This window comes from Aptenodytes patagonicus, chromosome 3 (genome assembly GCF_965638725.1).
Source record: "Aptenodytes patagonicus chromosome 3, bAptPat1.pri.cur, whole genome shotgun sequence".
NCBI classification, from domain to species: domain Eukaryota; kingdom Metazoa; phylum Chordata; class Aves; order Sphenisciformes; family Spheniscidae; genus Aptenodytes; species Aptenodytes patagonicus.
The window spans coordinates 6,671,746-6,684,619 of NC_134951.1; the positions used below are offsets into that span (position 1 = coordinate 6,671,746).

Genomic DNA, 12,874 nt, shown 5'->3' on the forward strand with positions numbered 1-12,874 from the left:
TAAGAATCACCCAACTTCTTGTCCTACATTCAACATACCTGTGCTCAATATTAATTGCTTATTCTACTGCTGTTCGCTGGAGAAAGACATTGAACAAACAGAACTCTCAGTAGACTGGTGATGGATCATATGTAATCTTTATCTTAATGAAATATGTTAATTCAACAGAACAAAACAGCCTGTGTATTAGCAAAACTGAAGTCCTTTGCTTACTTTTTCCTTACTTGATTCTTGTGATATATAGATGAACATTAACACAAAATGCACATACACACCAGTCCATAAAAACAGAGAAGTAAACGACAGGAGAAAAATTATGAATATTGAGAAAGCATTCAAATACTTTAGTAACAGGGACCACGTAAATATCCCAAGAGTTGGGCAGACATGTCCAAGGACTCTTAATGAAATAAAGGTTTAAGAACTAGCCCCAATTCTTGCCAAGTCTCTCCCATAATTTTCTACATGTTAAAAAAGAAAGAATAGATTATAAATAATATATTTATAAATAAAAAGGGAATATGAAGTTTTTATTAAGATGTCTACCGCACAATAACACACCATTGGAGTATATTAGGGATGGGTATAAGCTACAAGCTGGAGAAAGTTGAAATAAGAACTGCACTTGAAATAAGAACTGGACAGACTTTCACTGACTGGAAAGAAAATCAATTAGTAGCAATACTAAATTTGATATTATATCAATGGATACTATTATTTTAATACTAACTACAGCAAATATAATGAATAACCAGAAAGTCTTACATAAAACCAACAGAAACATTGTTTTCTCCACTACCTCCATCTTTATAACCTTGTAACATCAAATTTTTATTTTTGGTACAAAGTCTACCTTAAGAGCTAATTATGAAACCAAGTTTAATCTATATTACATATATTCAAGTTACATACAGAGGGGAGGAAAAAAAGCAGCTTTTAATGCACTTAATTCAGAACATTACCAGACACAATCTGGGTATTGCAGCTGAATATAGTTCAACCTCTCGATTCAGTTTAAGTAATATATTATCAAGCAACAATTCATGTTGCCACAAGCCTGAAAGATAAATATGGCCATCCATTTACTTGAACTATGTATTTTTAGAAAACTTTGATATCAGAAAAGCACCCGGTTTAAGCAGATATTTAAGGTTTTCTTCCTACAACTGTGTCCTCACAGCTACTTCCCTGCACATCAAATGAATTCCAGTGACTTCAGGAAGGCTTTACATGGCCCATTCATGCATCCACACTGATGGTCTTCAAGCTATGGGCTTCAGCCCATAGGAACAACAAAAATCAGTTTCTCACATATCTGCACTTTGCTCTGAATTAAAGCTAACAGCATTTTCAACCAGCCTGCATTAGTGTGGTAATACAGCCTACCATTACCAACGATGCTGCACATTGAGGCACAAAATAATGCAGTAGACAAAAAAAACCCCACACTCTGATATGGAAGTTTAACTAACTAGTACTTTATACAATATCATTCAAAGATTTATCACCAGTTTGGAGCCCAATCCTACAAATGTTTAGCTGTCATAAAATTACCGAAACATGCAAAACTAAACACTGGGTCACCTGCAGCATCAAGTTGTAGGGTGTAGGAAACTGAACTGTTTGATTTGTATTAGTTTTAAATATATGTTTGCCATTGGAAAATTTTACTCACATGATTTTTAGAAGTATTCCATTGATAACCTAAACTAATCTTGAGTATGGCCTCTGTTCCCTCTGTATATGAGTTTTTGGGGACTGGGAGGGGGAACCACACTGAATCAATAAAAACAACTTCTCAATTAACTTCAAGTTGTAGTAATTAGTATTTTTGTAAGTAGTTAAAATAGCTTAGAAAAATCAAGATATTTTACTTCGGGGGGGGGGGGGGGGGGAACCAAAACAAACCTCTCTCCACCTGCAAATTGTTCAACACAAGTGTTCAGAACCTCACAGTTTCCAGAAATTCGCTCTATAAGTAGTGCTTATATTACAAAATAGATGACCTCAACCAAATTACAAGTTTTAACGGCTACTGTGAAATCATCGTGATTGTGAATCTACTGGGCAGAACTATAATTTAAGTGCAACTGACCTAAGGTTAGCAGTTAGTTTGGAAACAGGTTGTAGATCAGCCAAATGAAGCTTTGTAAAACAGAACTCAGCAAAACACACTAGACATGCTGAAAACTTTTTTAAAATTATTAACACCTACTGCTTTAAGTTCTATGGTAACATAATAAAATATCCAAATACAAATAAGTGATGTGGGAGTCAAAGCAAAATCTAAATGGCATTATGCTCTCTTAAGTGATTATAAGATAAATATCAAATAATTCCAAGGTCTTAACAACTAAAAGCCAAACATATCCATGTAAAAGGTAGTGCACTGTAAATTGGCATGTGTTTGGGTGCTCTGTGACAGTCTGATATTTTTAATTAAATCTGCATTCCTCTTAAGGTAATCAGCATATTAAGTACTATCACCAGTTATACTTAATACTATTTACGCAGGCATCAGACATTGTACAGAACAGATTTTTTTCTGACAAACAAAAATTCCTTAAAATCCAAGTAAATATTTTAAATATTCTTAATCAGTGGAAATACAGAACCATTTTATTTGTAAATATATATATGTATACTATGAAGAACTTTTACATATTTTAAGACAGCTTTTCTGCGGTATTTTGGGATTTCATTTCAGGACTCCCATATATTTCCTGCCTTCCCAAATACAGCAGAAAAATTTTTGTGAGCTTATCATAAAAACACAATTCCACAAAAGGATTCAGCTCATTCTCTAATGCTGTGGTTCAGAAATAGGTGTAGCATACATAACAGACATAGCATATGAATAACCTCCTCACCTTACATGGGATTACTCACAAGCTTAATGCCACATATAAATTTAAGCATTCTGGGGAATCAAACCCTGACTCAACACTTAAGTGCCGTAAATTATAAACTAATCAAAAGATACCACCTTCAGACTGTGAGGCACTGTTATCCACAGACTTCCAGATCTCACTACTGGGTTATAACAGGATTTGATCTTCTACTTCAAAAAGCTAGTTTCTCTACTTTCCGCCTGCCTTTTAAGTCCCTACAATCCAACAGCCCATTTTTTAACATCAGCACAAGCTACCAAATGCCATTCTGGATTAGCACCCAATGTCCCTGTATGACTTATTTCTCACAAGTTCATCTTCGTGCTGCACACATTTTTTTTTTGTTGAGAAAGGCAGGACAAGTTGAAGTTACTCTTCATATTACTCCATATGGATGACACTCCAGAGGAAATAGGTGATCCTACTCAACTTCACAATAACAAGCTATGCAAAGATAGTCTCTATTTTCTTTTCTTTAAGAAAGTTGTTACCTTTTTTGCACTGTAATGCTCCAGCCTTTACTATTTCCCAGGATCTTAAGATGTCAGCATGGATTTGTTATAAATTGCCTAAATGGGAGAATCTGTAACTTCCTAAATTATGTACTTTTTAAAAAATGTCAGCTTCTGTAAGAGCCTGGAAAGTTCTTTTAAAGTGGTAGCTTCATTTTGTGGTCCTGGCCAACAGAAACAGCTGTCATTTTTTCTCCACATGGTTCATCCCTGGCATTTTATCATTTCAAGTCTTCTTTTTTCCCAGCAAACAATAAAAATGTAACTTTCAATGTGCTCATTACATTCAAGGAATTTCTTCAGTTCCTACTAGTTTAATGAAACTGTGAAAACTGGTGCTCTAAAGCACAGAAGATCTGTTTGCATAGCTTTCAAAGTGTAACTGCACCAGTTCTGAAGCAAAAGGAAAATGTCTACTTCTTCCATTTATATGGCCAACAATAACTTCTACATTCTGACAGAATCATGTGTGTACTGGCAGGGAGGGTAGTTTCAAAATACTTTATCAGGAAGTCCACGATTAAATAAAACGCAGGCTCCCCAGATACTGATCCAAATTGATGCACAGGCTTCTTTAACTCCAAACTTCACAGCTGTTCTTTTGTTTTTTAAACACAGTTACAGTTATTTTCTCCACCAAGAACACTTCTATTTTCCAGCGTAGATGACTAATAGATGTGAACAATAACTAAACAGAATTCTCTTGAAAGAGAGAACTAATATTTTTCTATCTGAAAAGAACTCAATACAGCAAACCACTGGGTTTGTAACAAAGTACTCGTCTACTTTTGAAGATTCAATGCACAGGAAACAGTTCATTATCTCATTTACATTATACTGAAAAATACTCTAGTGGAATGTATCCCATGCTCTACTTAACAATCTAGAATTCTCTTAAGGACATTTAACTGAAAACAAACTGCGTCTTCTACTTTTGGACAGGGAACTCTTCGTAGAATTCAACAGAGGCAAGTAATTCCTTTCATATCTACTGCCCACATAGCAATTCAAATCAGAAAGTGTTCCACAACAGTGAAGGTGAATGTACAATGTATGATGGCACAAGCAAGACAGCATTCTTCTCGCCATCATTTCATCTGCGTAAAATCCTGTATCTCCTAAAAGTAGCAGTGAGGAGCCAGAGGAGACTGTTAGGAACAGGTTGGGTGTGAGAGAGCTGGGAAAGCAGGGGGACTTGCATTGTCATGTCCATAACTGACCAAAACAAAACAAAAGGCAGTTCAAATGCAGCCTAAAGTGACTTAAAACACCCTTTCACTCCTAATGAACTCCTTCACAAGTACAAAAGAAGTAAAAACAAAGAGTGTATCTAATGTGATATAGCAATACAAAAATGTCAAATATTTCCATTATGTTAAAAAGTCAAATGCAGTTTTTATGCAGGTAAATAGTTATCCGTGGAGGCTTAAAATACTTCAACTTCTTCATGGTTATGCAAGACAACTGGCAGAAAAAAATATTTTTATATATGTATTTATAAATATATAAATAAAAATAAAGCTTTTAACATTCTCCCCGTCCTAATCTTCAGCTCTAACACAATGGAAAGGGGAAGGAGGAGAGTAGAACATTTCAGATAAGACTGTCTAAAAATTTTAACTTGCACAAGGTAATACATTAAAAGCCACCTGCAAACAAATTAATAGATATTCAACAATTAATGACCTTTAGGTAAAATGATCAAAAGGATAGTATCATTGTAACAGTCAGGATGCATCCATAATTTTAATAAATAAAATTTCCCTGTCATTAAAACGTAGTTACCCTTCTATGGATCAGAAGGTGGATGCTGTAACTACTTTGATTTTCATATAGCTGATGAAAAATTAATACAAAAAATATGAAGCAACACTGTAGAAAGAAGCTCTCAAATATTGAGAGTTTTCAATGATCTTGCCAAAGTAAAGATCAGTAGCCCAAAATTAATTCCCCGTTAAGTTCATCCTACTTTACCTCATTCTATCTTAAACAACATCCTGGACAGTCTTCCAGAGCTAAGACTAGTGAAAAGAGCCAATGATTACCACTATCTTTTGAAACCATGGATTTATGTCTCAGTACTCTGGGACTAGCTTTCTTCGTTTCATTTTCAACTCTGACAAATGAACATAGGGAAAAATCCTTTAAGACACTTTTGCAAGATTTCATAAAGCAAAGCTCCCTTTTATGTGCAGCTGACCTCAGCAATTGGCAAATGTACATCCTCTCCCCTCCCCATAAGTAACATTCATAATCATATATTTTTAGAAAATGTACAATTTAGACATGAGCCACTACAGCCAAGCTATCGGCAGCCTTAGAGGTTAGCTGTCTTTTAGCTCTAGGTTGAAATATTCTTTAAAGTGTTTGATAAATCAGGAGCATGAACCCACACGGAAACGAGCTCATTACTTCCCCCCTGCCCCCATCCTGACAGTACAGTGTCTTGGGTACACATGGAAAGGAGAAAAAATGCCATATAGCGGCGGATGAAATTTTTTTATGAGTATGTTGCTTTCCACAAAATGAAGATTTGCTGTCAGCCCAGTGTACTAGGTTACCAGTCAAGAAAAAGACTTCTTCTACAGAAGGAATCCTTCTGATTACGCAAGTATCTTTAAGACTGACAAAACCCACCTGTTTAAGTAACATTCAAGGTTTTAGAAGTTGTAAACTACAAAATCATGTAATATCACAGCTGGGTTTCTAAGAACCCACTGTTAATTTAAAACAAGTACCTTATCTTTTTAAGAACTTCACTTCCTATCTGCCAAAACCCAGTTATTTACAACTGTTCCATATCTTAATTTCATCAGCAATATTGTGATCTCAGCAGTCTACCTCTCTGCATTAGCACTGAAAGATGGTAATACAAAATATTTATTTTAAATAAGCATATATGACAACAGGAAACTTAGCTTGCTTTGATGAAGTACTGAGAAATATAGGTCTCTAATGACTTCTAAAGTAATATTAAAAACGCATTTCTTTACTCAGCAGGACTTTCTCTCCTTTCAATACAGCATGTGTTTTTTATTTATCTAACTCACCTCTGAATGTTTTACAAATCAGAAGTAAAATACTAACAGTTCCATCACTAATACCTGCTCTTCTTTCCCCATCACCCATACACACATTCTAAGACACCATCTAAAAGATGCATACAAAATGTAGATATTGCCAGATATTTTGACTGATTACTTACATCATACTTTGCAATTCAGGCGTAAAGCTTGTCGATTTTCTTCCACCGCTTGAAGAGGCAATCGTTGACATCGGGCTAGCCACAGTGCTGCTCATCTGAGTAAACAAAGAAATAACAGCACTTAAAATACTTATATTTTAAAGAGAGCATATGTATGCTTCACACTAGATATTCAAAAGGGAAGAAAAGCTTTGTGGGGTAGACTTGAATGCAAAGACTCTGCATGCAAAAAGAAGCCTATCGGAGACACTGTAGAAAACATAAAAGAGAGTTAATGCTTACTGTAACCAAAGTATTGGAAATGTGTGCTGTTTTTAAAAATATCATCTCAGCAACCCATTTAGAAGTACCCTAGGAGCACCAATGGAAAAGTATTAAGATAAAAACACTGTTATTCTGGAATACATGGTACTCAGACACCAGTATCTTGATACCCAAATCATCCTTTTATATTCCTGTGGTATCCTAAGCACTAGTAAATCACAACCATACTGTCTCCACTGAGACTAAGAGGAGTAACACAGAATCTCAGAAAAAGCCAGATAAAACTTGATAAGCACCAAGATCACAAGCTTCCTTTCTAAAGCACCAGCTTTATGTACACATATTACTTAAGTCTTCAAAACAGAAATGCATGAGAAAGTACCTTTAGTCATATAAGTATTATGATGATGATGATCAGGTCCCACTCTATCTTTATAGAAAATGTTTTACGGCTTTTCTATACAAATTTCTTATTAAAAACTCCAAACCAAACCCAGGACAGTTCTACTCTTATTCTATGAATTAACCAACGCATCTACATTTTCCTCTTCAATAAAAGGCAAGTCAAATGCCTTTAAATAATTTTTAAAAGTAACTTCATTTACTAAAACACTGACAAAACAAAATTCACCTAATTATGGAAAACTCTATAAATATAGAATAGGGAGTTTTGTTTTTCCCTTCAAGAATTTTTTTAACAAAAAACTGCACACACTATGTGAGTCTCCTGATAAACAGAATATATTCCCACTACATTTCTTCCTCTTCTAGTTTGCTGCACACTAGTAACAGTTGAGTTGTACTGATAATTTCTTGTACTATTAGTAGTAGCAGTAGTAATGACAATGAAAACCATATGTTAATATAGTTTGCTTTGCTGTAAGACCTCTAAAGAGATCCTAACTTTCCCCACTTTTAAATTTTACAGTTAAGATGGATTGTTTTTTAGAAAAGAAATCTAAAAAGTACATGACCAGTTTTATATTAAATGCCATTAAAAGCATTGCAATCAATCACAAATATTATGTTTTGGTTTAAGAAAACTTGTAATACTTTAAATACAAAGCGTAAGATCTTTTCAAACAGTAAAAGAATTAGTGTTTTGAAAGGTTAATGACCTTACAGCATAAGGATGAACAACAAAAATAATAAGTTTATGCATTTAGATATAAGTTTATTTTTTTATTAATGCTTCAAGTAGATTTTCAGAGACTTCTGTTCATCTTCAAGCAGATTCTAATTTAGGTCCCCATTCTGCGAGCACTTATGCACATGTGTAACTTTAATCACAAGTTTACTCCCACTGAAGTCTGATTTTAATCATGAGTAGTTACACACCAGGCTTAAGTGTTGGCAGGATTCTGCCATAATCAGCAGTTACCAAAGAGTCATATGATCTAAACAGTCAAATTAGTGAGTTTAAAAAAAAAAAACTATAACATGAAGGAAGGTGACAGAGTATTTCTAGGAAAGCTCTATGTACACATGGAAGGGAGTAAAGAGGAAGCTGCAATGGTACCCAGGAACAGCCCAAAGATTTGGAAATTTATACGTGTTTTACTGTTCATTATTTGATTGGGACTGATTACGATTCATTTTAGTAGCTATATATTTATATGCAGTATCACAGTATCGATATGCCTAAGTATAAATTAATACACTGTAAATTCTATATTTTACCCAGACCCTAGAGAAAGTAGTTAGGGGAATGCCTCAGTTAATACTTTTTAAAACAGCTGTAGAAAAAAATCCTGAAACATACCAATCATATGTGCCTTAAAGTTTAAAAGCTGAATAACATACAAAGACCTAAGGTTTTTTTTAAGTTTAATTTTTTTTTTTTTTTCAACTAACTACATCGTTTAAAGCATATGGCTTTTTTTTTTTTAAATCCAGGGCAGACATTTTGCCTTATCCATGAGGTTCTGTTCTGCTAATTTATGAAGCATTCTCCCAAAATTCCAAAAAACATGGGACAATTCCATAGTTGCCTCCTCACAGCCTAACATTTGTGATTCATGCATGTTCTATTTTGGAGTAAATACTTTTTAAGGTTCCTGCCCTCCAAGTGGACAAGAACACTTTGATTAAAAAAACATGGAGGGCTGTGCATCTGTATAAGTATCAGTAGGTTTGAGAACTGAAAGCTTATCGGCTACTGCTTCACTAAAAACTTGGTCTTCCTATTGCAAGCAAATGATTTAACTTTCAAATCAAGCAGGTGTACAGCATTTTCTTGACAGAAAAAACCAACAGCTTGTCAGGCTTCATCAGACCCTTTACAATAATTACTTCCACAGCCCACGTTTTGTTTGATGGTTTAGATAATTAACTTCTTTACACATCAAAGTACCATCGTCCGTATGTTCTATTTCCTTTCTTCCGGACATTAAAAAAAAAAAAATCATTCAAAAGCAGAAGCACTCTCAAATCAATTTTCTTCAATAAGTACAGCTAACGTGGAACTGAAAAGCCTACTATAATCTTCAATGGGTCAATATACTGTATTTGTTTTAGCTCCAAACTGAAATGCAGCTGTTTGCCATATTCTACAAAATGAATTCAGATGTTCTGATTAGGTCACAGATTATTTCAACATGTCATATTTTAATCGTGAACTCTAGCAAGAATATAACTTCTGATTAACACTATTTGGACTAGTAATTATGAGTTCCTACCCAAATAGGTCCAGCTTTTACAAATTATTTTCCCATAAGTAAAATATTGCCATCAAATGTATAATAAAAAATATGCACTAAAAGATATATAATCATTAATATAAATATCTAAAAGCATCTCCTGTAATCTCAACATCTTTTACATTAAAGAGTCACAACAGAAAACAGTACTTGTTCCATATGAATCAGCAGAATAAAAAAAAAAAAAAAAAAAAAAAGAGTTCTCCATTGAGGGAAACAAATTCTGCCACTTCTTGTCAAGTTTAGGCCCATCCTTCTTACCAAGGTAAGACAGTTGGGCAGACTTCCATTTCATAGCCATCCTTCATATCCATATTCACTCTGAAATTACCAAGCAATACTAATTCACATTGATGGTGGTCCAATCAATACGCTATCTGTATAATCCATCTATTTATTCAAGATCCAGTTGAGAGACGTTTAAGAATTGAAATTCTACTGCTCCTAAAACTTGAATTTAATGTACAGGCTATACATCTAGCCCATAACTGTAGAGCACCAAATCTCAGAGCTATTTCATATCATTTGGGACATACATAAGCAGTCTTAAAATATATGTATACACACACAGTCAACACCTCTGTCTTTTGAAATATTACTCAAATACTTTCACCAACCACCAATGCCAAAATGTCACATGAGGATCTAAGAGAAGGGTGCATCCAAACAGACGCTACAGAACAGTCCTCCAATACATCTGTTCAATAGTTGATCTAAACTCAATCAGGAGGAGCAAACGTTAATATTACTACAGCTTTCACTTCACAAAAAAAAAAAGGACATAAGTCTAAACTGGGTCAGTTTAAAACAAAAGTGGAGTCTCACAGATTTTCTCATGTCTGTTACAGGCTAAAGAAGGTGTAGAATTACCCAAAAAAGCAGTGTCCCCGCATAAATTCTTACATTAAATAACACATTAGAGTAGAATTTACTGTTATGATGGCTTAATGCATCAAACATACATCTAATGTGGTTACTGCATCAGTCCTCTTTTCTTGTCTTTCATAAATACATTTTGCAAATAACCTGAAATCATGCAAAAATTTAAAGACTGACATATTTTCATCTATATAAACCCAAACAAAACAGGAAGGTAATAAAAGCCAAGATGACTATGAATTAACACAAAATTAAAGTTAATGCTTTTGTTTTCACACCCTCTACTTCAGAGCAATTAGACTAACTAGTCTGTTACCACTGAGTATTTTACTGCATGCGTGGCCTCACCAGCAGACAAGAGAGTGTAAGATAACAGTCTTCTAGGACTGGAGATGTAAGAACTTAATTAACTACAGGAAATACAGATTTTTGTTAGTGCACTTATTTTAAAAAAACAAAAACACAACCATAAACCCTGTTGAACACATGCAAGACTGGCTTTCTAAGTGTATGCTCAAAATTATAAAATAAATAAATAAATGTTAAAAAAATCCAGTAACCCATAACCAAATACTGGAGTACATATATTGTTTTGCTGATCACCCACTCTCCCAGTAGCATGGAATAACTGAAAATTAAAACACTAGAGTATTAAGTCCTTAAGTTCACCTGAGCTGTTCAAGCAGGCTGGAAGTAGAAACACTCTAAAGAGTCTCAGATAAGCACAGTGCACGGATGACCTAGATTTTACAACACATTTATGATTCAAAATGTATAATGAAACTCCTTTATCATCCTCGAACCTGTTCAGGTCCAAAACATCAGCTTCTTGTGTAACAACTGAGAAATGGCTTTGCTTATAGGCAGTAAGATAACTTCCATATTCCCTAGACACGGCCTCTTAAAAGCCAAGCAGATAAAGCAAAGGCACAAACTTTCAAGGAACAGCCAGACCAAATCCAGGAATTAGAAGCAATCTGTGGGCAGGCAGTGACACATCTGCATCAGGTCTGCACACAATAACATTGTTCAAAGCTAGGGATGCAATCTCAGCTTTCTTTCATTTTTTTAATTAATTAACAAGTATCACGAAGTGGAATGCATGCACTATTCATGCTAAGGATAACACATTACATCTGCTGCTGCTGCTTCCATTTATTACCTGATAGACTGGATGCTTATGATAGTTTTATTTTAAAGTGAATACCAGAAAGAAATATTCATCTTACAGCTGTCAATGCACAGCTCAGCTTTCACCACCCAGACAAATAAGCATCTCATCTTTAACCGTGACACTCTTTCTTGGAATGAAACATGCTTGGAAAGCCCACACAAATATAAGGAATACAATTGAACATCATTTCCCCCTTTCCACTTGTAAGACAACTCAGTCATTCATTCCCATTTAGAAGTTACAGAAGAAACATGCGTATCTGATAACAAAGGGTAAAACAAATTTTCAAATACATGTAAGCATAGACTTTGGTCCAAAGAATAAAATGCATCTTACTGATTTTATCTTTAAAACTGCCCTGTTCTGCATCCGTGGAGATAAAATAATCCTTAATGTTCACTTCTACATCTCATAAGAAAGTATCTTTGTGCATTAATTTTACTAAAGACCTTAAATGAAAGCAGTAAACAAGCACAACTCTCCCCTACTGACTGCAGGGAAAGAAAAGTCACTAACCAACTACAGACTAAAGCATAACCTTCTGACTCTTTTCTGCATAACAGCCGCTGTATTTTACTTAAAATTACTCTGCATGTCCTCATATTTTAAGCTATTATTTGTCCATCCATGAGTTAGACATGACAGTTATTTAAGCCTCTTCTGAAACAGACCACAGAATGGTCTGGACTACTGAAAGAATATTAATACACAGATGTAACTATTTTATTTGAGATTGAGAAACATACAGCATAATCTTACATGAGAGGTATGCCTCCACATCTGGAGATGTTTACAAACACTTCTCATAGTTTCTAACTGAGTCTAATCAGAGCTCTGTCCTTCCCCAGAAGTGATTTATTTATTTTTAACCAAGAAAGCAGGGAAAATTAATCTAATGCATATGCCCACCTCCCTCTGAATTGAACGCGCAGCACTTTTTGCAGAACTCCATGCCACATTTGGCAGTTTAATGGCACTGCAAATTAAGGACCAATGACTTTTTCTTCCTTCCTAAAAATGCTTTAACAAAACAGTGTAAAGACCAGACAACCTGTAACTAACAGCAAAGTTTCCATAGCTTCCAGAATCTGGCTCCTGTAACCAAACCTTTGTTTGGACTAGCAATTATTTTTTTCAAAATGCATCATTTTAGTAGTGTTCTGAATCTTCCACACCAATTATTTAATAATTGTATAGACATGCAATTTAATGACCATGACCTTCCTGCGGTAACCACAATTTTCAGTGAA

General features: G+C 34.6%; 2 protein-coding genes across 6 annotated transcripts in view; one reads left to right on the forward strand and one right to left on the reverse strand.

Moving 5' to 3' along the window:
• The window catches only part of SUPT3H (SPT3 homolog, SAGA and STAGA complex component), a 288,049-nt gene that overhangs the window by 270,957 nt on the left and 4,218 nt on the right, over positions 1 to 12,874 (reverse strand). For all 4 annotated transcript variants that reach the window (XM_076332635.1, XM_076332634.1, XM_076332633.1 and 1 more), the window contains exon 2: positions 6,609 to 6,703. In XM_076332635.1, the coding sequence (XP_076188750.1) occupies positions 6,609 to 6,703 (95 nt within the window). The remainder of the gene's footprint in view (positions 1 to 6,608; positions 6,704 to 12,874) is intronic.
• Positions 1 to 12,874, forward strand: part of RUNX2 (RUNX family transcription factor 2) — a 228,634-nt gene that overhangs the window by 28,562 nt on the left and 187,198 nt on the right. The window lies entirely within an intron of this gene.